Genomic DNA, 26,212 nt, shown 5'->3' on the forward strand with positions numbered 1-26,212 from the left:
TTAGGACAACATTTAACTAGCCAGTTTTATTAGAGCATCTTCTCAATCCACTGCTTCCCCCACTTCCCTCCCCCAAATCTCAGGCCTAGGAACAGACTCAAATCCATGTTCAGAGGCTACAGACATAAATACAAGAATCTGAGTGAGAATGACAGCAATCTCAACTGGCATCTGGAACAGTCTGGATTCCCCCATTTCCATCCCTTCTCTTCACAGCCACATCAGAGCTCTTTGGTCTCCTCCTGCTCCTCCTGGGCACACCTGTGACTGTACAGCTGTCCAGGCAGCACTGCAGCCACTCTACAGCCACCCACAATGGCAGAAAGCTGCAGTCAGACCCTTCCAGGATAAATTACAGTGTTCAACTAGTCCACATCTGCCACTCACTCAGAAATAACCATCTCCATTTTGGGAACTACAGTATTTCTAGAAACAAACCCTGCAGCCATGAGCTGCCTTGGGACTGGTCCTTTGAATTCATTATGAAATACCTGTCACAGGACTTGAGAACTCCTTTGGCATTCTCTCTGTATCCAGAGGCACCACAAACTAACAAAGATCCTCCATTACCTTTGCTCACACCCATTTACCATCACTCTGGCCCAAGAGGGCAGGGACAGGTGGAGGATGCCACTGAACTGGCTCAGTACAGTTCACTCTCAACTGCACATGGGACAGTACCTCCTTCTTCCTCCCAAAAGATTTTTTTCCTTTAGTCTCATTTCCTGCCTCCAAATCTACAACTTCCCTCAGATGCCCACAATGCACAATTCGTATGAGAGATTTTTTTTTTACTGTAGCATGTTTAACAAAAGACTTCAGATGCTAACTGTGGAGTTCTGGGTGGAGAAGAACAGTGTGCCAAAGCAAGTCAATGGCTAACTATCCTGGCAATTTTACGTGCCTTTAATGTGAATACCTACATACAGAATGGCAGTGGCATTGCCAAAAGAACACAGGTGTAGAACTACCATCACCCACGCACAGTGGCCAACAGGCAGTGAGGTCTGACAGCTCTGTTGCCAGATGTTCACTACAGGATATAAGTAATGCAGAATACAGCATTAGCCCACAAGGAACAGTCATCATAGGACGTGAACTCAAAGTAACATTTACAGCATAAGGCATTAGATGTTGTGATTCAAAATGTGTATGTGACACTTTCTTTCTTAACAAGGTGTCCCTGAACCATACACACATGCTGCACAAAGCAAGACTGGTAAGAAATCCTAACCCTGGGGAAATTTACTTACACAGCCATTAAGTTCCTAGAAAAAAAAATAAGGTGGCAGGAGCAGATGTCAGGAACACAACCTAACTTGAATCCGTCTTCTTTTCCTTTCAGAATCCCAGCCCAAGGGAGGAAGGAGATTGTACCACTTGAGAAGTTATTTTGGCCAAAGTTTCTCACTGGCATTTTTCTAACACTTGAATTTAAAATGCAAGAACACTCCCAAAAGGCTAATACTGAGAATTGTTTTTTTTTCCAAACCAAAAACCAAGCCACACTCCGTGCATTTTTTGTGACAGGCATCCTTTGGACTCTGGGTTGCTCTGCTATCTACACTGAGAGCATCTCTGATCTCTAGCCTTGGCATCCGCAGTTCATGTTGCCCATCTCTAGACTAAAGTTCAGCAGTGGTCTTAGCCTCCCCAGTCTCAGTTACTGGTCTTTCTAGAAGTTGGTATCTGGCTATAAGTAGAGTTTACAGATACAGGGAGAAGGCTTATAGCATGCTATCTTGTACCCAAAATAGTAACACTAAGAACATGTATGGAAAATCTGACATGTATAAAGGTCACCAGTCAGTACACAAAAGTATCCCTGTGAGGTAGGTAACCATCACCCACCTTTATAGATGGGCAAACAGGCTGAGAGATGTGACAACCACGCAAAGGCCAGAGAGCGTGGAAAGGAGCTCAGGAATCTCAATTTCTTGAATCATTCTTCTCTCCCCTTTCAGACTCACCACTCTGCTTGTGCACTGCTGCAATCCAAGACACCTTTGTAATTATTGACTACAAGGGTTAAAAAAAACAAACAAGTAGTAACATAACATAAGCTAAGGCCAGGAACAAGTAAAATCTCTAGCCCAGTTTTATAGGCACTATGTTTCTCTTGCAGTTTTCTATGCAAACGTGTTACTTTCCAATGATGTTATGGATGGGCTATGATAAGCCTTTCAGGAGCCTCATTGACATAGGCATTCTCCTATTTTCAGTACAGTTTGTGTTCCCTAAGCGGTAGTTGTCTGTACAGGGGAAGACATGGATGCAATGTGTTGTCTTTAACAGTACAGGAATTCCTCCATCAAGGTGGGGAAGTGGAAGTCTAAAAAGAAACTGAATCAAGACAGTGTTGCACTCAACTCCCCTTACCCTCTGGAACTGCCCTTCTCCTCCATGGGAGGTGCTTTGTTCTCTATGACAGTGGCTACTTAGCAGGAATGCTCCTCACCTTACTTGGGACCAAGGACTCGAGTGATATTCACAGGTAGATGGGATGTATGTCACCCTGTCCCCTTGATGCAGAGAGTCCAACACTTGCATTATTTCACAGCAAAGAAGAAAAGGGATTGTTAGAAACAGCATCTTGGACTAGCAAACAAAGAGGAAAACTAAAGCAGCCAAGCAGCAGATTTCTGGCAGAGTTGCCTCAGAGCTTCTGAACAATTGCCGCTGTTTCGTCTCATGACTGTCAGTGCATGGCATGGATTTTTCTAATTAGACTGCAACAATCCGAGCCCCCTCCTCCCCCCTCCTGCCACAGTGGAAGGCTCATCACAGCAGGTCTCAAAGTTGTGTATAAAAGGAAATGGAAAGACAGAGATGGACTGGTCCAGAGTTAAAACCCAGTATCATAATAATATTAATCAATCATTATTGTATGAACAGTAAGAAGGGTGCAGCCTAATGGATGTAGGCCCTGTACACTGCGGACATGTCGTTGTCAGATTGGTCCAATGCTTTTGCTCGTTTATAGACCTAAAGAGAAATCAGAAAAGGATCAGAGCTTGCTCTTGTGTGAAGCCTCCTCCCAGCATAAAAACTCCTTTGCTGACCACTGCAACCAGAGAACTGCATAGTATGTCAAATAATCCAAGTGCAGATCAGAAAATGCCAGGTCTTTCTGTGTTTCCTGATGTAACATTCTAAGGGTCTCTACAATCAAAACAAATCAAATGCCACCCTAGTAAAAAAATATTTCAATCACTGTTTCCCTTGTCTTAGAGATGACATAATTCTTTGATCTGTGTCTCTGGTTGACAAATGGCTCTGTTGAATAAATATTGAAGAACACATCTGAACACTGAACAACTCTTACCTCGTTGGCAGCAGCGGCCATGGGAGTTGGGTGGTTGACAGAATCGCCCAGTGCAATAGCTAATCTAAGATCCTTCTGGATATATTTCAGGTAGAAATCAGGTTTAAAGTTTCCTTGCAAGATATCTGTGGAGAGGAACCCATGCAAAATTAAGCATGACAAAAGTAAGCCAAGCCCACTCTACAGGGGGCTGCAATTCAACACCAATCTCTCCAGTGCTGATCACTACTGTTTTTCTACTCTCTATCTTCATCTGGCCACAGCAGATTGATGTCACTAGTGCCCACTGACAAAGTGAGCTCAGATTTCTAAGCAGCTTGCCCTCCATTTCACTTTTTACCCTACCCCAATGAAGTCCTGACTTAAGCCCTAAGCAGTCCTAACTCAGATTCTCAGAAGTCCTAGCTATGAAGGGGAAGGAATAGGAACTCAGCTCTTCATTTCCAGAATGCTTAAAATAACCATTATCCCAGGCTGATGAAGACGAGATTGTTATTTTCTACCTTCTGCCACTATCTGAAAAGCTGCTAGACTGTAAAAATGACTTGTAAGAAAACAATGTAAGAGAACTTTACTTTGGCACTTCTGGTCCAGGAAGATGCTGGCAAGTTGTCCCTGATTGAGGATATCCAGAAGGGTCTGCTGGGACTGGCCAGTCACTTGAGCCAAAGTCAGTCCTTCTGCTATTGTTGCCATGAAGCTGCCTTGGACCATGTTCACAATCAGCATCATCTTGGCAGCATTGCCTACTTCACCTGGGAGCAAGACACACCATTTCAATTCCTCCAGAAGAGAAGTAGCAGCCCTGCTTCCCCAGCCCACACACCAGTAACACTGCTAGACTTCTGTCATCAAGCACTTGGCAGCTCTCCCTTGCCCTGAAAGACTTCAGAAAATATTCCCATTTTCCAAACACCCAAAGGAATGGAGAAATAGTAAGAAAATATGATTTAAAACCAAAAGTATCACAGATCCTCCAAAATGAGCCAGCATTTAAAAAGGAAACCTTAGCCTGCAGGCTCTGAAACTGGCCAAGTTCTAGAGCAGCAAGCCAATTTCCCGCACTGCCCACAGAGAAATGATATGGATGACATACATCTCAGAGTCCTTGCTGAAATTCCCAGTCCTTGCACTAAGAAACTGCTATCAGGCTCTCCATGTTTCAATTACCTAGGAAAAAAGAGGTCTTCCCCATGGCTTGGAAACAGCTGCTGCAGTCCTCATATAAACCCCTGTCGCCAGCCGCCAGGATCACAAGCATTCCATCATTAGAGAGCTGCTGGTTTCCTGAGACTGGTGCTTCCAGAAAGCGACCACCTCGGGACACTATCACCTGGGAGAAGAGCATCTCTGGTTAGCTGTGCATGAACAGCAGCAGGAACATCGTTTAGGGCATTTCTGCCACTAAGGACAGAATTTTAAAGCAGAACAAATAGCTCCAACAGGAGAAGAAAGCACTATTGTACTGTATCCTGCAAAGCGCGATTAAGACCAAAAGTTGACCTCACACTCCAGGCAAGTGTGAGGTCACTTGCCACCCATCACTACTGTGTATGTTTTAAGCAGCTGAACTGCATGCTTTTGTCATGGCACTCTATACTGGCCAAGGGATCAATGCTGAAGGTGTATATGTGGCATAAGAATTCCAGAAGATTGATCATTATATTTTCCCCTTTTTCCCACAGACGAAAGGCCTTTGACAGATCTCTTCAGCCCAGATGTTTACTAATGTGGGTGATTTGCATTCTCCGAATTAATGTTACACACTAGCGCATCAACAACAAGTCTACTTAAAACTTCACCAAAACCAGTTCCCCTTCCTTGTGAAACCACACACGCTGCCTTAGGGCAGTGGGGAGCAATCAAGATGCCAAAAAAGAAATCGCAGATACCACAGCAGAAGTAATCAGAACACTTCTACAGAAATCCTGTAATATTTCTACAGAATGAAATGTGGAGACATTCATTTTCCCCAACAAGAGCACATAAACTAGGCAGATTATGCATTTCATCAGTCATTAATCCAGACAGAGTTTTACCCTCCAGTTTGCTACAGAATACCAACCTGTCTACAAATATTTCTTCGGGGATCAAAATTTGGCTATCTGGTTGCACTGGCATCAGGTAACAGCTCTGCCAAATTTATAACTTTGCTGGTATCACCAGGGAACATCTCATCCAACACTGTTTGCTGGTTAAGACTTGACATGTTGTCTTGTTTGCCTGGAACTTGAAACTCTCCCAAAGACCTCTAGAAGCAGTTTTATTACCAACAGAAACTGAAGAACTGCTGCTGAATGAACACCTGCTGCTGTTAAGAGGCTCAGTTCAGTGATTACCTGGGCCAGCTCTGTGACTGTATCTGCATCCACAGTGGACATATCCACATAACACTTCCCTGGGCGAATCCCCTGCAACACTCCACTTGGACCAAGCACCAGCTGTGGAGAACAGAAGAGTGGTAAAGCAATAGGGTGTCTGCAGAGAAACCCCACTTCTGCAAGAGTCCAGCTGAGCCTGGCACTACACTACAGCAGCAGGCCCCCAGAACCGGCCCTCAAAGACTAAATTTTTTAAATGCTTAATTTTTGTTGGGACATTTATTTTTACACAGCTGCACTGCTCAGGATGTACAATGACCCAGGCTACTGTGGTTAGCAGGAATCAGAACTGGCATTCAGTGACTGCAATCTCATAGTCCAACCAGCGGAGGTAAAATAAGAGCTAATCCTTACATCCTTTGCTGCTTTTGGATCTGATACACAGGCAAACGTGATGTCACAGGTGGAGACTACTTCAGCAGGGGTTCTTCCCAGCCGTGCACCCTCCTGGATGAACAAATCACACTGCAAAAGGCACAAGTCCAAAGGTAAGACAAATTAAATGCAGAGGAAATGGATTCTTTGCATTTTGCGTAAAAACTCCACTGCTGGACACAACTCCAAAGGAGACAGGCATGTTAACTGCACAACAACTTCATCTTCTTCTGCTGCTTTGTCTACACACACACATGTGTGTGTGTGTGTGCGGGGCTCTTTTACAGCTTTTCTGAAGAACGGGTGAAGAACTTTGAAAGAAAGACACAAAGAAACAAAACTCTAAGGTGAAACGGTAAGAATGTTGTGGGTTTGACAAGAAATTATTAGGGAAAAAAGGAAGATTTAGGGAAAAAAATTGGTTAAAAGATGTAGAAACATGTGTTACTGGATAGTAACAGGAATATACACATCTGAGATGAGTGTGTTTCAGAGGGCTGCTGCTTCAAAATTGTAGCTCCTTTTTACCCTATCCCCTCATACCAGCCATGTTTTGCTCTTGAAAAAATTAATCTTTTCATCCCCTTTTAACAAAGTAACCACAGTGCCCTTCCTGCTTTGCTATTCCACAGCATCTTACAAGTACCACATCTCCCCCAGCTACCTATTTTTCCTCCTCCACTACAGAGAGCGTAACACTGTCTAGTATATAAGTGCCATGCAATATAAGCTCCGTTTTCATTTTGAATACTCCTATAAAGCCCTTCTCCAGCCTGGTCTCATGACACAGCAGGTCTTTGACAGAACACTTGTTACCACATGACTACTACAATAGATGTAGACTAACCTGCAGCTGAGCAGTGCATCTTACCATGCCTCAATCTCCTGGGATAACTCCCTGCACCTGGCCTTTTTGGCACAATACATTGCATGGCAATTCACATCAGCAGTATTTTCATGGCTATTCACAGATGCACAATACACTGACATGGCTATTCACATCAGCAGTATTTTCAGAGGCATGTTACATCCCATTCTTCAACACATATAAGGGTGTAATATACAAGGGTGTTATTTTTCTGACAACTCTCTCCTCTCACACAAAAAGGCAGTGGGGTGAGACTGCTGACATAAGAGTGACCACACTAGAACAGACCACAGCTGCACCTAGTCACACATGCCCACCAACAAGCACATAGGAAACAGGACAAAACAAGGTGGCAAGCATATCCTTGTGTTTCTTTGGCATCCCCTCCGAGACACCACTGACAGATGATTCTATGAGATACAGGGGGTAACTGAATGTTTAGGAGAGGTTTAACCACGTGCCTACCTTCTCGGCAGTCCGGTTCCAGACAGTGACAGTGTGACCCATCTTTAGTAAGTTGGAGACAATGCCACTTCCCATCAGACCAAGGCCCAGAAATCCTATCCTGAGGGTATAGATAAACATTAATGCAAGAGAAAGCAATCAGTGTTAAGTTTCTCATGGTGCTGGAAATGATGAAGAGCAAACTGGAGCATCACCAGCACAAAAAAATACCCAAACAAACATGTTCTACTGCAACCACAGCTACAATGGGCAAATACTGAGCTTTAAAAGCAAGCTGGAATTTATTTTGCTTACCAAGCATCCCTAACAATTTCCTGAAGAAAGTCTTTAGCCTATTTCAGAAGATCACCTAAATATTAAAGACTTGGATGGTCTGGGTTCTTTTTGTTTGTTTGGTGTGGATTGTTTGTGTGTGGTTTTTTGCTTACTAAAATTGCTGCTCATGTGCTTTCTGTTTATAGTCATTGCCTTACTGAATTTAAAGGGAACATTTAGAAATGAGCAGGTGCTTTCTAATCATTAATCTTCTGACTTTAAGTCACACATACAATGTTTGCTTGTCTAACTGAATGATACATTAGTATCCTAGTTTTAATAAAGCCTAGCAAAGACTACTGTGCTAAGCATCATGCCAGACCAAAGACCTAGTCCCTGTTCTACAGCTGCCATTTCAGACACAGGAAGAAAGGAAGTATTAGGCCAGTACAGGTCACCATCAGTCCCAGAAAATAGCCTTCCCCTCCTCCTGCAAGCTGGAAAGAATTTTGCTCCCCTCCATTCAAAAAAGAGACAATATGCCACCAAGTCCTTACAATCACCTGCAACAGGAATTCCTCTTGCAGATATTGCTGCAAAAACCCTTTTACCCATTATGCAGCTTCCCAGTTTTCAAAGAGATTCTGAAGTATTCAGACACATCCAAGGTAACATCACAACAAAATCTACCTGGCAAATCCAATAGTTAATTTTGCAGAATTAGCCACACTACAGTGGCACTGTGGCTTTCACAAGCCACCTGTCCTCTCCCAGCTAGCCATGCTGCCTTTTCTCTTTCTGCCCTTAGACAGGGCAGAGCAAATCACTACAGGTTCCTTACATGGCCCAAATAAGGTCTACCCATTTCCAAGTCTCAAAACCAGCAGAGATATTCCTTCCTTCACAACCCACCTCTGAGATGCACTTTCCTGAGAGACTGCTTTACCTGAACAGCTTCATTGTTATTTTTGTTCACCTGCAGTACAAGTGAGAACTGACATCCCATGTGAACTGCCCCCAACAGCAAACAGCAAGAGTGCCCTGAACTCAATTTGAACAGAGCAGAAGTTACAGAGGAAGCTCAAGTTAGCCTTCTCTCACTCTATAAAGGAGAACGGGGGTGTTAGGAAAAACCAGAAAGCTCATGTGCTACACAGCAAAGTTCTTGTGATGGGAGAACACACCTCCCTCTTCCTCTTCTGCATGCTCAGGAGAGCGATTAAACGACCCTAGTCAACTACTGCAGCCAGGCACTACTGGAGACTTTTATCTTCCTACCTCACGCAACACTGAGGAATACTGCTGCTAACATCCTGCAGTGGGACCTACTGAAAAAGGCAACTGCAGAAACACTCTGAATTGCAGATGTATCCAGGACAGAACTTACTCTGAATTTTGTATTGCACAGCCCCCTTTGTTTTTAGCTGCCTCTCTCCCACCTTGTCCCCCAAACAATTTCACACAAGGACAGAAGGAATGTGCAGTTAAAGGGAAATGTTAGGTTTATTCATTCTCAGTGACAGGCTGGGGAGTGGCTGCATGTGTGAGCTGGGAAGGAAATGGCTGAAGTGTATTGGAAACCTTACTTTTTGTCTGTAGGTGTGATGCTGCCATTGACTGCTGTGCTGTCTGCTGCCTGGATGGAGGTGGATCCTGTCTCCTGAGGGAGTGGGGTGGGGGGAGGTGGCGGGGGAAGAGAGAAGGGAAAAATAATAATAATAAAAACAATTTAATGCACAGCTCTGGAAGAACTCCAAGGCCTCATAACAATAAACATCCATCAAATTGAAGATTTGCTTTACCTCTTCACAAACCTTCAGCTTCTTTGTGATGGCTTGATAGCAGACAGCTGGCTGTACAGAGAAGACAAAGCGCTCAGGGGAAGGACAGTGCTGACTTACTCTGCCGAGCAAACCGACTCTATTCCCCAGAAACAGGCAGCTTGCCCACCACCACCACCTTCAAACCAGGACAGCTCTGGGGCTTCCCTCAAGGGAAGAAAATAAGACCTAAAATATACTGCAAGATATTAAGATCGTTCTTTCCCACCCTGCCTCAGCAATTCAGCCTGTCTTCTAACAGAGGCACCGCAAACTCCCTTCTGTAGTTCCTATAACAGGCTCCTCTGGAGGCACCAGAACCTGGGCCATCCCTACTCCTACATTTAGCTCTCTGACGCCTGCCATGAAGCCCCACATCTACGCTCACTATGTCTCTGCAGCTGTGGAACCAAAACCTTCTGGTTAATATGAGAAGGCATGTAGAAGGCTTCCTACAAATGCTAAGGCAAAGGCTGCTCCTCCCCATGCTGCTTACTGTGAGCCTGTCTAGATAACACTGTTAGCAGCTCTTAATCCTTCTGGCTCTGCCCAGATCCTCAGCAAGATATAAATCCTTCTATGCTTAATTTGATCTTTCCTTTTCCTCCTGATGTTCACTGCTGAATATAAAATCCTGCAAGGCTTCTGACTCTCAGGAGATAAACAGGCTGTATTTTACACGGAGCTTTTCTGGTCCTGGAAGTTCTCTTGCAACATTCAGTGAATTGGCAATCCTATCCATGTGATGAAGAAACTGACAGGACAACCATCAAAAACAAACAACAGAATTTTTGAACACAAAAAAAACTTTTCCCGTCCATCCTGTTCATTCTACACAATTTATTACATCAGATCTGTCAAAAACTAGTGCTAGATAATCTTGAATTACTAAAAACTATTCACTGTACTTAATGCTAAATTACTCTAAATCTTAAGGCTTGGAAGTGCTTTAACTAATCTAACTGCCACTCCCTAAAGAACAGAATTCTGGACCTCTTTATGCATACTCCTTGTATTCAGTCCCAGCAAAGGGTACCCAGCAGCATCATCCCATCTTCCAAATCCATACCTTCTCTGTCTGGCTCAGCAGGAAGTGATGAAAGTGTGGATCACTGTCTTTCACAGGCTACAAAGAGAGAAAGTACAGCCTCAGAAATAAATCCAGAGAGTCACTGAGTTACCACAGCACAATTTCCTTGCTCTCCTAAGCTGCATGGGAGCAATAGCATAAGGTGGAAAATATAAAATGTAGCAGCTGTCACAAGGAACCTGTTTCAATTAAGTAGTTTACATTTTGTTTCAGTCTCAAAACCATAGCCATTCAAACCAAATCCCTTATTTTTGGACATCTGTAGGAAAACCAAAGTATACAAGCAACATTAACATGGGAGGAAGAAAATTCATCTTCCGCTTCTTCCTCTCCCAGGCAAATGAAAACAATTATTTTCCAGCTTCTAAGTAATTCCATAAAACAGCATTCTGGGAATTGACTGGAGATAAGCAAACCCATCCTAAGGACTGCAGGCCCAGATCCCTCATCTCCCCAGTGAGCATCATACATACTAGCCTGGAATCACATTGCTCTTGCTCTGCTTTACTGATCACTCATTTATTCAACAAAATCAAAAGGCTTTCAAAAGTTGCTTTGTGAAGAAAATCAAATGTAAGCACCCCATGTGATAGTATTCAGACAGGGAGAGAGTATCCACATCAGCCCCACTTCTGGGAAGTCAGTCCCAGAAATGCTTTTGAAACAAGAAGTATGAACATTAGTACAGCAAGTTTAGTGTGAATCTGCAAGTAGTTCTACAGAGACAGAAATCTCATTTCCCAGCATATTTCTGAACTATCTGGGATATTGTTCAGCTTTGCTATACTGCAGCGTGTTCTGACACAAGAAGGTAAGATCTCACTGTTTTACAGCCAGATAAAAGGTTCTAGATTTGCTGCCACAAACTCAAACGCTAGATGTTGTAAAGCTTCTCACCTCGCTCACACTTGGTGGCCATTTAAATCCAGCCACTGTTCCAGTCATCACCCTCTTCACTGTACTTGACTCTGGAATTGTGAGGTCCTGAGGAGACAGAAGGAGGATCAGAAAGAGCTTAAAATCTGGCTCAGGGGCTGGTCACAGCACAATGATCATTTGAGCACACATAGAGAGCTCTGAAAGCACTACAAAAGCCTTCAACTTCAATCACAGGCCTTTCCACGAGCATTCATATTTAAACACAGAGTATTAGCAACACAGGTGAAGTGAGGAAAGCATCAACTGCCAGCAAAGGATTTCAACCAGATTTATGGCTTCTGGAGAGCCCATTATTCATACCTAAGAGAAATCACTGCACTTATGCAATGAGCAAAAAACAAACATGCTTGCTCATGTATTTTCCTCTGGTGGATGCAAACCATTTAACAAATGAGTGAAGAATATAATTACAAGCAGAGGTCTGAACTCTTTTAATCCTACCCTGTCACATTAGAATAGCCTACCTGTTATCAGGTTGTACCTTTAAAGCATAAGGTTGACAGCCACATCTGCTCAAGTTTGTAGAATCCATGAGACAAACTGGTATGTCGGCTGCCCCATCTGCCCCACAGGCCCTGGTTTGTAGCATCACGATAGTACTTAACATACTGGGGCTTTTACTTGAGCAGATTAAACTTTCTTTTATTTCCCCAAAACATATAGGTGAAAATAGGTCTTCATGCTATAGTTCATAGACATACACTATAGACATCTAGGTTTTTATGCTATGTGAAGAGAATGCACAGGACTTCTACATAATACGTGCTGTCTTCCTCTGAAATGAGGATTCAGAAATGGAGTCACATTATCTCCCCTCCGAAATTACTTCCTGAAAATGCACAATATACCTTAGTGTCCACACAGAAGCACAAAGAGAAGAACACTGTTTGCAAAAATAGCCAGACTAAGACTCTTGGGAGGTAACCCAGAACGATGCAACTGTCCAAGTGTTAGCACGACAATGCAGACATCAGTCTCCAACTTTGTAGTGTCTAGGGAGTGTCCTGCATACTTCAGCCGGTAAAGTGTGGATAAAACCTGCTTTGATATCTATGAAGTTCTGCTGCTCCTTCAAATATATTCATATAAGCTTAAAAATAAGAGTATGTGAATGATCATGTGTGGCCACAGAGCCTTTCTATACAAAGCACACCTCGGCAAAAACTGGATTCTTGATTTTTATGCATTCTTATTACTTGGAAGCCAGAATTTGGACTGGAACAGAGGAAAAAAACCACAAATCCCATTATCATATTAATTCAGGACAACAACATAAATGTCTTCTACTCTAGGGCTAAGAACTTGAGGAATTTATGAGAACCAGGCAAGAAAACAAGATTTTAAAATTATTTCATAGGCTGAAAACCAGTATTAAGGCAGTATTGTTATATTTTCATGGCAATTATTTTGTCACTTTCAAGAAGCTATAAGGCTTACTTTCCTACCTTATCCTGCTAAATTTCCTGGTTTGTGGCCAGGCTGCTATCACACAGCTGGCCACCACTGTGTGGCAACTTTAAAACCAGTCTGCTTGTCATGTGCCAGTAAAATAATGTTAACTACCACAATTAGCTTACTCAAAGCACTCTGATGTGCTGAAGTAGATAACACAGTAAAACCTATGTGTGCAGTGTGTCAGCACAATCAGAATTCTTCCAGCCATTAGTTTTGATTAATTTTGGAATTAATCTAGCTCAAAGACACAGAATCACTTTGCAAGTGAAAAAAAAAAGGTCTTGTGGCTTATTTAAACAGAAATATGTAGACACAACATGCTTATAGGAAGACATTTAGAAAAGTGAAAATTATGTTGCCAATGAAGCATTTTCCTGCATCAGTCAAGACAAGTTCTGTAATTATTAGTTTTAATTCATAAATAACCATACATTTTCTCCTTTTCTCCAACTTCCCTCAAAAGAAGAAACTGATGGGATCTGTTACACAGCCTAATTTCAAAGACATGGGTGCTAAAAAAGAGCCAGTATTTCCTTTAACTCCTTAGGAGTTGGTCTTGATGATCCTTGTGTGTCCCTTCCAAATCAGGATATTCTATGACTCTATTCTATGATGCCTTCACAGCTAATATCTGAGATGATCAGCTTCATTTTACTACATCAAGAGAGCGTCTGCTGTTCAACCAGCAACCGTCAATCCATTCACAGTTCTGTAGAGCAAGGACCACCATCTTGACTTGCATCCTGACTGAAAGAAAAGACTTGAAGCACATAGTGAGCCCCTTGAAGCACAGGTGAGCAAGCACGTTGCCCTATGGTGTTTCAGTTGAGGTCTCCTAGTTGTCTTCAGATGTCGTCGTCAATGAAGGGTATGACTTGTAATAATCCACCAAAATTTGGAATAGGAAGAGCTAGACCACAACAGTGAGTTCCATAATAGAAAGGCTAGAACTCTAAATGAGGGTAGACAAAGTGCTGCCACAACGTAGAAAAATATCAGGGAAGTAGTAGGAATAAAATATTAAGGCTCCTTTATAATGGATGATGGGAACATATCCTAAAGTTGAAATGAAGACAATTCTTCTGGTGGATTTCCCAGGCTACAATTTTTTTCTTTAAGCCCTAGCCCTTAAAGATATCTCACTCATTGTGAGTACTGAGGTTGAATTTGAGCAACTACTTATCACCTGATCATATGAAGTAGATGAGATGGGAGAAGTCAGGAGCCAGGTGAAGATCTGTACCTCTTTGCTAATCCTTCCCATACAAACTGAACTTGAGGGATGACAAGACAAAAGAATGCAGTCTCCTTATACAGCTTTCAAAGCCCTCTCAAAGATACAAACAAAGCCACTCACAGCAACTAACTGATAAAAATCACAGGAATAATAAACAATATGCTTGCCAACAGTATCAGGAAGCCAAATGGTCTAGAAGTAGCAACATGGAAAAGCTTAAAAAAAGGGATACTGAACTGATTCTTCCTGCTGGACTGTTAGTCAAGGTGCCAGTCAGCCCTCAAGTCCAGCTGCCAAGTTCATGGGCACTGGCGGACATGCACAACACAAACCTTCTCATCCTTGGGTGGACGCCCCCGCTTTCGGGGGCTCTGATCCTGGGCTCTTTTCAAGGGTGACTTTGATCCTCTCTCTGACGAGACAGAAGAAACCCTCTTTTTTCCTTCCCCTGTGCCCTTCTTCACCCTTCCTTCAGACAAACTGGCTTTGCGTTTCTCTTCACCAGCAGATTGCTTGCCTCTTTCTTCACTTGAATTATGCCGATTCTTCTCTTCAGTGGAGTTATGGGAAGATGCCTGAGAGATTATAGAATAGAAGATGGTAAGGAAAGAAGAGAAGAGATGGAATGATTTTCATGCAAAACCAAGGATGTGAAGGACCCTGTGCTGATTACTATGAAGTAAAACAACAGCTCAGTAACTTGAAAATTATGTATCTGTTAGACTTTTGGAGTTGGTGAGTGAAGTTCCTGGTTAGTTCTCCTGCAAAAATACACTAGTTTAAGTAAACACGTAACAGAACAGGCCACCTCAAGACGTGCCAGGACTGTGTGCACTTCAACATACTAAAGACAAGATTAGTAGATACCAAATTCTAAAGATTGATTTATAAAATCATCACAAGTAGATCAGTTTCAGTTTCTTCATCATTTAATAATCCAATCATCACTTTTCCCCACCAAACAAGATTTAATGGGGAAGAAGAGAGGATAGGAAATAAAACCCAAAAACCAAAGGAAGGAAAACACTATCCTCCTCAACCTGCCAGAGGCAACAAACTCCTTTTGCATAACAAGGCATATAATCATCATTCATGCCAAAACCTGTTTTAATGCACACAGTGAAGAAGAACTCACTCACCTGGTCCTTGCCTTTGGTTTTTCTAAGAAACTCCTCTACAGCATCCACAGCTTGCTGGAAGCGCTTACCCTTGTTAATCTTTATCATTTCCTCTTTGTGAGGGTGATAAGGCTTCAGCTGCTCCACTTTGATCCAAGCACTTAAAACAAAAAAAAGAAGCTAGTTATATTCTCCAAACTGCAGACTTCACAATGGGATAATCCCCCTGCTTTGAGAAACACACAGCTACACTTTCTTCCCCAGCTCTACTGATGACAACAGTCCAAACTCACTCCTCATCTAGAAACTGAAGGGCTGCCATTACTGAATTCACTGAGAATTTTCTTTTGGCACTTTGTTATTTCTTAAGTTTTATGTCCTCTCATCCTAGCACTGTCCCCCTCTAAAAGCATTATTCTCTATTGGCAAAACAGATTTTGGATGTGATCACAGGATTCATTTAAAATAATGGCAGCCCAATGACTGCACTTGTTTCACCATGAGGAACACCCACAGTCCCATGCCTCCAGGTAAAGTAGCCAATACCACTAATCTACTTGAGAGGTTGCTGAAAACAAAGTTCACCTAACAATTCTCAGCTATCAATCCCTGGTTCAAATATATTGAGCACCCAGGTGTCTAAAAAAACTATAGGAAAAAAACCCCAAAATTACGTATTCTCACTATAGAGATAACGATAACCACACAGAGTGAATACAAAAGCAACAGCTCACTGCTGTACTTATTTCTGATGTATGCAGGTATTCTGTATGAAAACAGTAGTTTTGTTTTTGGAAAAAAAAAAAAAAAAAAAACCAAACAAAATCTATTTCCTTCACTGTTGCTATTTTAAAATAACCTGACTTATACAGTAGCAGAGTATTAACCTGCAGTCCTATTAAGACTGCAGTCCTTTGAAGAAAATCAAATTACTTCCCTGTTCCCACTCCTGCTAAATAAGACTGCTTGACATTTACCAAATGGTAAAGTCATCAGGTGACAATTTCACTGTCCTTTATGTAAACAAGCTCTTCCACCACTTCTTCAGTGAGGTTTAAGGGAATGCCTTTGCTTCCCTTGATGTCTGAATTCCTTGTGGCTGTCAAGAGATTAAACCACCTTTCTCCCTCCCCAGATTCAAGCCTAGGTTCATCAACCACACTGTCACAAAGCTACTTCCAGCATACTGAAAACAGAACTGTGTAAGTTTTGAAAATCCTTCCCACAGTTATTATGGCCGATGGTACTTCTTAGCACACAGCAAAAATGGGGCAATCGTACTTTCTCTTGTGCCCAGGAACCTTTATGTTACATAGGTTATACACGATTATACGTTTTAAATATTTCCAGTGCAGTCTAGTTTCTGCAAGTGATTTAAAGGCTGAATTTTCAGACACTGAAAGCACCATGTCATATAGTTAAACTGAACATGAAGATTAAAACAACAAAAAATAACAGTAATGTTTTGCTGAATCTTGATTGTTTCTCCTCTCTTCACAAAATAAACTCTATAACTATATTAAGACCTTTCTCCTCACTGGCAATTGTTTGTAAACTGTTTGTAATCAAGAATCAACTTTAAGAAAGTAGAATGAAACATTTTGGGTCTCATTTGCAGAGACAAGACCTGCTAGAACTGACTGGAAAATGCCAGCATCCTTTCCAAAGAACCCAGTGCTCCTGCATGCAAAGCTGAATCCTTTCACTTTGTTTACATAATTTTTCTAAGAACTGACTTATATTAACAAATCAAATCATTGCATTCAGACTAGAGTCTGAGTCCAGCAGCTATTCAGGGAATCTCTCACAGATGCCCAGACATTACTGTGAAACACACTTTAAAATTATCTTACACAGTAAAGCCTGCCTGTATGACAAACAGTGACAAACATCCCTGTGTACCACAGAGCACCAGCTCATGAGAAGCTTTTCATTACATATATAAAGGAAACAAAATTTTGGACCACAATATAAAAACATGTTGTTGCAGGACTGAATTTCTAAATAAAAATAAGTTATCTTCCCTCAAGGCATTCTCTTAGGTTTCTGAACATCCTATCACTCCTTACTGCACATGTTCATTAGCTTTCTTTCTCATTCCTTTTCCTTTGGTATGGAGAAAGCCCGAAGTACAAAGCTTTCTGGTTCCTGGCTTCAAAGGTGCATCTTGGCACTTGTGATCCACCAGGACAAAGAACTAGAGATCTCAGAGACAAGCTAATAAGTGAAAAACAATCTTAAATGCTGCCTCAGTTTATTAAAAAAAAAAAAAAACAAACAGGAAAAAAAAATTTGGTCTTTTCCTTTCCACTTTGTTTATGCATCACCTACCTGGACAACCTTCTGTAAAAAATGAGCGTATTTTGGCACCAATGTCCACAAACCAATTGCATGCAGTGTTTCAAGCACTTGAAAACAAAAGAACTTTTCACCAAACAAAATTATTCATGTTTATACACAAGATCTCAATGCCCTCAAGGCCAATGAAGCCCAGTATTTAGATCAGTCTCATGGATACAACATATAAAATAACTACTGTTTGTCTCCTGATTCAGCAATGAATCAATGCACGAGAAAAACATTAGCGATGACACTGAAGATGTCACATTTAAGATGAAATTGCATTCCTATTGCTGCACAGACACCAGGCATCTGTAAGGAATGGATTACATGGAAAGTGAAAAGATGTAATAAAAATACCCGTTAGCAGTGGCTTTCTCTTTTCACTTCTCCACACTGTTCCTCATCATCTCCAAAATACCACTCTTAGAAAACCACTACTCATGTTGAATTCACTTTATAAACATGAACAATAAGCAGAACTTAGAATAAGTGGAGACAAATATGAAAGTGACCTGCAGCCACACGGAAACAGTGGCATAGAGAGATGCAGAGGCACCAGATTCAAACCCATGAAACAAGCATGGCACAGGCAAGGAGATCTTCAAACCCTCACCATTCCAGCCATTCTCCTCCTGTCTACAGGTACCAACTCCTAATGATAAACTACAGAAATGAGATGGAAGAATATTCACCAATCCTCACTTTTTGCAAACGATATAGCTAGGGATGGAAAACAGTAGCACTGTATCTCCAGATTTCTATTTACCACAGTCTGGGAAAAACTTTATTCCTTTTGACTGTAGCACTTTAGATGCCCACACTAAATGCTAACACAACCAGTTCTTAAAGTCAAAAGAAAATTGCTTAGTTATTTACAAGGCCAGTGTGTATGAGCATACAACAAATCAATACGGATTTCCTTTGTTAAAAGGGAACATTCCAACCCTCATCAATTAAGTAACTCAACTAAACTCTGCAACTTAGTACATAAACTCCTAGAAAAAAAAAAACACAAAAATGACTACATCATACTAAAATAAAGGAAGGGATATTTAGAAGAAACCCAGAAGCAGGGTAATACTGAAGGAAATTAGGTTTTTCAAATTTGTGCAATAAAATACCTCCTCAGTACGAGATGGAAGAGTTTTGTCTCTAGTAATTTTCAGCTATGGCACTGTGCCTGCAGAGATGTTGAACAATATTCCAGCTGGCTCTGCTACAGCAACATAGAGCTCTGCATGGGATAATCTGCCTCACTGAGAAGTACCAGGAACACAAGCTCACCCACTCCATCAGCTCAGCCTATCCCTCCAGACCCTCAGACTACTAAGGTGTATTTCCAACAGTTGGCAAATCTAAAGCAAGTCTTTTCTGATATCAGGTCCTGAAAGAACATTTCAGAAAGACTACATCCTTAATTTACTCTCTCCTTGAAAACCAGGGGAAACAGTGGCAAAAGAAAAGGGTAGGTGCTTTCATCCCAACAGGACATGGAGGATGGAAAGGTGCTGTGTGTGAGTGCTGTGTTAAAATCACTGTGCTTGATGGAAACAGGCTGCATATTATTACATTTATCTTAGATTGCAAGCTTCCTCCATTTTTTTCCTTAATATATAAAATCAGGAAATGCCCCTTGACCCCACCACTTAGTTTCACACTGATGCTACAAAAGGATGTAAGGAAGAATGCTTCCTGTTAAGACTGTGTCCTAGGTTGACTGTATGATGCTTTTATCCCCAATATACATGACTTGCAAATCCATTTGGCTATTAGGGAATACCAAAGGGGTAAGAAAGGTGAATGGCTGCATTTGTACACACATCTCTGATGGCTGCAGGACTGTCACTAGTATTTCTATAGACTCACAGTAGAAAGATACCTTCAAAGCAATGATATTTTTAGTTTTAACAAATGTCACAATGAATTCCTAAGCAGGCCAAAAAATGTAAAACTATTTTTAACTGTATGACACACACCAAGAAAGACTTGCGGGCCAGCCAGTCTATTAGTTTTAACTACTAAAAGCAACAAATGTACATACATAGCAAAACAAAAGTTCTTACTTGATTACTGAAATACCTATAAAGACTTCCTACAACAAGACTGTAGCATGGAAATAATAAAAGGGGATTTAAAATACTATCTGAGATGCACAGTTAGAAACACAGATAAGAGGTCTAAGTTCCACTTCTAAACTAAATTAAAATTGCTGTTTAGATTCCTGTAATTGATGTTAGATGCTTTTCAGGTCTATGGGCAGGAAACATCAACTGTTCTTGATTTTAGATAAAGAATCCTTTTAATGTGACTTACTCTAAGAAGAGACACACAGCTCCTAGGCAGACTAGAAAAACGTCCTTATCAGTTTGGAGAACAAGGTAATAAAGAGACGTTACATGATTGCCTTAATTGCGAGGCAGACAATCACTTAGAATAGGACATGGATATTACATCACTACTGTGAACATCAGGTGGCTTTCACTGTGGTAAAGCATATATGTACTTCACAGTTTAAACACAAGCAAAATCTGTTTCCAAGGGCAGATAATCCTTATTGTCCAGAAAACCCTTTCTTTCAGAAGAAACAGGAGAAACTAACATCACCAACACAATTAACACATTTACACATTAACACATTTACAGAGCTCCATAGAAAATTTATCAAAAGCCAGGACTTAGAGAACAGGCTGAATGCACTCATGCTCTCACCTCTGTGTTTTGGACCAAAAGAACTCACAGCTTTCCAGTTAATCTATTCCCTTAGTCAGAGCAGCATTGCAAAGGCCCAGTACACAGTAATATTCAATTTGCAGAAAAAGGAAAATGCATTTCCCCTGTGCTATATCCTAAACTAGCCAGAATTTCACAAATCAATTTCACAAACCAAAACTTATACACTACACCAAAACCACTGCCAAACTCATCAGTATGTTTTTATTTACCCCTCTGCTCTGCTCATGCACATCCATTTTTACTTCTAAACATCTTTCTCCTTAACCTTTAGTATGACAAACCAAAGCCACATGAGCCAGGTGGGAACAATTTGCACCCAGCCTGGAACAGGCACATTTCTGGCCACAGATGGCACCTAGGAATCCTCAGAAGGAAGTAAGACTAAAATAGGGTCTGAGACTGCCCACCTCTCAACAAACTGTCTGGCAACAACTCTCAGAAGTTCATGGGAGGGACTGTACCCAGAAATCAGCATCACCTTTGCCTTATACACAGTGGACAAGAGCCAATGAGCAGATCCTCTCCTGTTCAACCTTAAAGGGTTAGGCAGTAATACAAGAGCTGCAGCAATGGATCCATGGTACAGATCCATTGTACAGTGTGAACATGGCAGAAAAAGTGAGGTACTAAAAAAAGAAGCTACGTGCACTAGACCATCGGTATGGTTAAGTGTGCTCCTCATCACCCCTTGAACAGTTCTGCACTATGCTGTTCCTCAGGCTGTTCATAAGGTGGTGACATTCTCTCAGTTACCTATTTCCAAGTCCTGTCTATACATACACCTGAAAAAAGTATGTGCAAAACCCACTAGTTTGCTTGTACAAAAGAAGTAAAGTGATTTCCTCTTCATCTTCACATCTGAAGTGAAATCATTCATATTTTACCTGATTTGGCTGATGATGCTCAAACATGAGAACTTTCTCAAGCAACACACTGGTTAGAACAGCATAGTTCTAACCAGCACATCCTTTTGACATTCCAAGTCAGGACAGAAGAGGCACACAAGCTTCTCTCTATCAACATTATTTGAAAGAAAGTTGATAGTATTTATTTCTAGTCAATTTTCAGGTAGGGTATGCCAATCAAAGCAAGCAAATTTCTAATTCTTGATTATCTAGCATGATATGATTAAATTTCACAAGCTGGAGATGTGAGGAAGGAGCTACACTACAACAACCATACTACCTCACTGTGCCAGATGACTGAATTTGCCCCAGCCAGAGCTCTAGAATCTTGTAATAAATCCCAATTATTTTGCAGCTCTGAACTCTTCATTTGCAATCATGTTATTAATCTCAGCTACAGTAGCCAAGACATTTGACCACTTGTCTTAATACAAAAAAAAAAAAAAAAAAATCTGTATTTGACTCAATAACGCGAAATACAAGAATTGAGAACAAATAGTCAGGACAGAAATAATCCACTTTAACTCAGAATTTATTAGCTCAAATAACCATATTTAATAACCCTGCCAAAAAATGTTCTCCAGCCTCAAATCAACCTTCACCTGCCTCAAGTTACTAGAGATCCAAACATTCTCATTACTATGTGGCATTCACTACTACTCCATCAAGTTTAGATCTCATTTCATAATGGAAAAATATTTTTAAGTATTAAGCAAAAATAATTTAGCAGTAAAAAATAATTTCCTTAAGAGACATTCATCAAATGGCCTCAGGTCTTGTCACCTTTCTTCCAAAAAGTAAAGGGTTTTTTAGTCTTCCACAGATATTTGCCATTTTCTTCTTTATTCCATGACTTAATAGCAGAAAATAAAGAGGAAAATTGGAAAATTATCAAAATAATTTTCAGTTTCATGAAATATCCAAGTTCTCAGGGGCTTTTTTTACCTAGTTTGTAATAATTTAAATCTAAGATTTCGTTTGCATATGAAATCATTAAATTCTGCCTTGAAAAAGGAAGTCTAAAACAGTTTTGGCTCTCTTATACTGTGAAGTCTTCCAAAAGCACAGCAAGAATGTTTTCAGTCAGCACGTAGGACAGTATATTCTTTCACAAATGGCGATTATATAGTTACTTTTATTCCTCTGGCAGAAAAAAAAAAATTACTCTGAACTGTACCTTTCTCATTATATGCTAAAATCTGACACAGTCATGTCACACCTAAAAGTGGTGAGCTATCATCACAGCAACTCAAATCCTAAAGCTAAAGTTAAGTTTTTACACTCTTGATATACCCCAGTGAGCAGCTATAGCATGCAATAATAACTGAATTTCTTTTATTGCATGGTTCAAAGGGAATCCTTTACAATGCTACATTGCACTGTAATATTAGGAAATTATTTCTTCCACAGAAGATCCACATTATGTGGTACAATATTTTCCAGATGAAAACAAGGAGGTACATACTGATCTTCTGTTCCAAAAAACTTCACAAAGAAGCACTTTTTTCCTCGAGGTTTCTTCAGATCTTTAGGCGGGTTAACAATCTAAAGGTGATTAGAAATCATAATTAAAAAGCACATAGTGACACATGTTGTGATTTTACTACTCAGTGTTCAGCTATTATAGATTTTTTAAAAATATGATTAGGAGGATAACTTGCATTAATATTTTTTTTCCACTTACGTAACTTTAAGAATTTAAATTTTGTCTTTACTCCAAGAATAAATTGCTTATCAGCTTTAAAATGTTAGTAAGGAGAAAAGCTATCATTCAGATACACAGGTGACACCTGTAGAGGAGCCTGGTGTTAACTTGATACTAACCAATAACCAAATGTTTATAGTTGTCAGCTACATTGACTAGTCTTTTACCTGACTCATGCTGTTACCCCAGCATGCTTAGCCCTCATACGACATATAAGATAAAAGAAAGGTCTTTCCAAGAAGTAGAAAGAATAGAAATGGCATATAAAATTCCTTTTTAAAAATCTTTCATCTGAAAAAAACCCAACCAAACCAGAAGTAGGATCAAACTACCCCAAATAATTCTCAAAAACAACAGCTCTAAAACAGTATCTTGAGAAGCCAGACTCCTTATTTCCATTATTTAACACAGTACTGTCAGCCAATTTACGATGGAAGAAAAGAAGTGAGTCTTGCAGAAAGTGACAGGGATTAAACAACTAAATTTGAGAAACACAATCAGTTCCAGAGCTGGCTCTCTGTTGTCTTTTCATTCCACATGAACTACAAGCTGTTACTGACAGACTGAGATAATATATCAAATAAAGGCCTAAACTAGTTCACACTTTAGATTTGTGGGGTAGATGTGTAAAAAAATAAACAAACAAGAAAACCAGTATTAATCCACAACTGAAATGCTTTCAAGCAAAGCTTTCCCTACACAGAAGGAAAACACCAAAAAAAACCCCACACCCAAAAGAAAAAAAAAAAACCAAAAAAAAAAAAAAACCAAAAAAAACCCAAAAAAAACCAAAAAAAAACAAAAAAAAAAACCACACAAAAAAAAAAACAAACCCAAAAAAACAACAACACAAACCATGAAAAACTAAGAAAGCAACAATAAATACAAACAAACCTCACCTTCCCTGGCCATGGAGGGTAACGGCCCAGTTTCCCCCTACAGAAAGAAAAAAGGAAATTATTAGGCACTAGAACTAGAGAAAAAACTAACTACCCCAATGTCTGCTTTTTCATATTATGTCACACTTTTCATAATGAGAAAGTTACAATTTGCAGTCAAAGCCTTCTGTTCCAGGCAGGACACATGGCTGACATCTGCATCTAACTCAGGTCTCTGGACAGTCTGTTTGACCTTGCTGGACTGTCAGAACTGAAAGTAAGAGCAGCAGCAACACTGCCTGCAAGATACAAGAGTAACAGCCACTGCAGCACCATAAGTGTGGAGATTTCTTCACATGGAACTGAAAGAAGCACTGGTGCAGGCAATTAGACCAAAGTTCAGGTTGAGAACTTCTATCTACCTGTCTAGAGCAGTTGGTGAGCAGAGCAGCCACCAACTCCCAGCACAGAAAGCTGAGGTTCTGATTCTCGCAGGAAGGCATTAATGGCAGGATCTCCTGAACAGGGGATCACTTCCTTCAGGTGCTCACCACCACACTAACTGAAGATATGAAGAGCCATAAAAGACAGAAAAGCTTACTTTCTACACTTGCAAATGTTTCCATTATGAAAACTAGGCAATACTATAAACAACCACAGAGGAGGAAGAGACATTAGTCTTAGCCCTCAGCTCACCAGCTTTCCTGGTGAGCTTTATCCTTATTTCACCCTTGTCACTGACTTGTGCTGCAGTACTCACAAAATCCCATTAGTAACTGTCTTGCAAGAGACGGGCAAAGAACCTGTGGGGCACGACAACAAAACTTCTCAGCAAGTGGCACTGCAGCCTGCTGAGTTGGCAATGCTGCACAGAAGGTTCAGAAGCCAGGGGCAGGCAGGAACATTGTCAGGAGCTGTGACCATGACCATGTCTCATATTCAATGCTCCCATTCCTGTACTGAGAAAAAACTTCAGCAAACCCTTTCTGCTGTTGCTGTCTGATTGTTAAAGTTCCCTGCAACAGCTCTAGGGACAGCATCTGGCTGTCACATTCAAAACTAAAGCAGGATAATCTGCATTCCACCACTGAGAGCAGAACACTCCCCAAATTCCCATCTGAAAGAAATATGCTAAAAGTAACTAATCTTTACTTACTTTGCTATATAAATTAGACAACTCCCCAGTACTGTAAAATTTTCAGATGAGAGCTGCAGATGTCCCAGCCTGAAGCACAGGCTTCTTTTTATCTGAGTTATCAGTATAAATGCATGCATTTATTCATGTGTTGGAAATTAGCTACTTCTTTGAGCTCTGGCAGGAGAGCCTAGCCCATCCAGCACAGCAAAACCGATGCACTTAATCGGTGCTTACAGGGGGCGGTGGAATGCTCCCACTTCTCCCGAACAGGAAACACAAAATCACAGCTCTGACTATCTGAGGGTAAGATCGCAGTGACAAGGGGAAACGGCTTCTGGGGGTTTCCACAGGGACACCCCAACCTGCAACGAAACGCTGGATTGTTGTGTTGCTTCATTAAAGCATTGCCAAGAAACGGTTGTGTGGCTCTCCATAAATATCTTCTATCTCTAACCCTTCTCGCATCCCTCGGAAGCTGAGCCCGTGCTCACAAGGGAACCCCGCAGTGCTCATCCTTCCGTCCCGCTTCCCTCATCCTTCCATCTAACACAGCTTCCGTCATGCGCCGCCCTCGCCAGCCTCCCCAGCACCGGCCCGGCTCACAGCCCAGCCCGCCTCCCGCCAGCCCGGTGCCCTAGCTCCGGGCTGCCTCCCGCCGCTCCTCCCACACGGCCCACGGGACGGCGGCGGCGATACCCGCAACCCGGCGGCGGCCACACTACTGCACTGCCCTGCCCTGCCAAGCCCCACCCTGCCCACAGTCGCTCTCCGAAGTCACCGCGGGCTGACAGCGCCCAGCGCGGCCCAGCCCGACTCGGCTCCCGCTGCGTCGCTCCCAGGGCCGGCTACAGCCCCGCCTGCGTCTCCGCAGCCGCAGCCTGATTCCGCTAAAGGCGCCCAGCCCGCCATGCTCCGCGGCCGCCGCCCAGTCCGCGCCACCACTCACCACACCAGATCTCCGAGCCTCAGACTCACGGCCGCCATCTTACCGACACAGACCGGCCGCGCCGCGCGGGGGCTGCCGGGAGCGCGGGCAGGGGGGAGGGGGGCGGTGGCCCCGCCCATTGGGCGGGCACATCACGTGGGCAGGCGGTCCGTCACGTGTGCGGGAGGGCAGTCAGAGGCAGCCCCCCTCCCCCGCGACGCCGTGACGGCGGCGGCTCCCATTGGCGTGCGGGGCAG

The 26,212-nt window shown here is 41.8% G+C and overlaps 1 protein-coding gene across 3 annotated transcripts; it reads right to left on the reverse strand.

Moving 5' to 3' along the window:
* GLYR1 (glyoxylate reductase 1 homolog) lies at positions 1-26,115 on the reverse strand. Of its 3 annotated transcripts, none has more exons than XM_053991548.1 (16): positions 26,020-26,115; positions 23,914-23,950; positions 22,775-22,854; positions 15,350-15,488; positions 14,543-14,785; positions 11,477-11,563; positions 10,559-10,615; positions 9,472-9,522; positions 9,256-9,329; positions 7,415-7,514; positions 6,061-6,171; positions 5,665-5,766; positions 4,496-4,658; positions 3,901-4,080; positions 3,326-3,450; positions 1-2,985 (listed from the first exon to the last, which is right to left on the reverse strand). In XM_053991548.1, the coding sequence occupies exons 1-16, from the start codon at positions 26,106-26,108 to the stop codon at positions 2,911-2,913; spliced, it is 1,713 nt and encodes a 570-aa protein (XP_053847523.1). In that variant the 5' UTR covers positions 26,109-26,115; the 3' UTR covers positions 1-2,910. The 3 variants fall into 3 exon arrangements, with proteins under 3 accessions (XP_053847523.1, XP_053847522.1, XP_053847524.1); XM_053991547.1 differs by having other exon boundaries at positions 25,977-26,080; XM_053991549.1 differs by lacking the exon at positions 14,543-14,785 and having other exon boundaries at positions 25,977-26,080.
* Positions 26,116-26,212: the final 97 nt, after the last annotated feature.

The sequence above is a fragment of the Vidua macroura genome, chromosome 16 (genome assembly GCF_024509145.1).
Source record: "Vidua macroura isolate BioBank_ID:100142 chromosome 16, ASM2450914v1, whole genome shotgun sequence".
NCBI lineage: Eukaryota > Metazoa > Chordata > Aves > Passeriformes > Viduidae > Vidua > Vidua macroura.

What these genes read in the sequence shown, in the direction of transcription:
- GLYR1 (XM_053991548.1), bottom strand. Translation starts at nt 26,108, where the DNA reads ATGTGCCCGCCCAATGGGCGGGGCCACCGCCCCCCTCCCCCCTGCCCG. An exon ending in GTCCACCCAAGGATGAGAAG is followed by an intron (nt 11,564 to 14,542) that starts GTTTGTGTTGTG and finishes CTGTCTCCTCAG; the next exon opens with GACCTCACAATTCCAGAGTC. An exon ending in CCTGGACCAGAAGTGCCAAA is followed by an intron (nt 3,451 to 3,900) that starts GTAAAGTTCTCT and finishes TCCTCTCCACAG; the next exon opens with ATATCTTGCAAGGAAACTTT.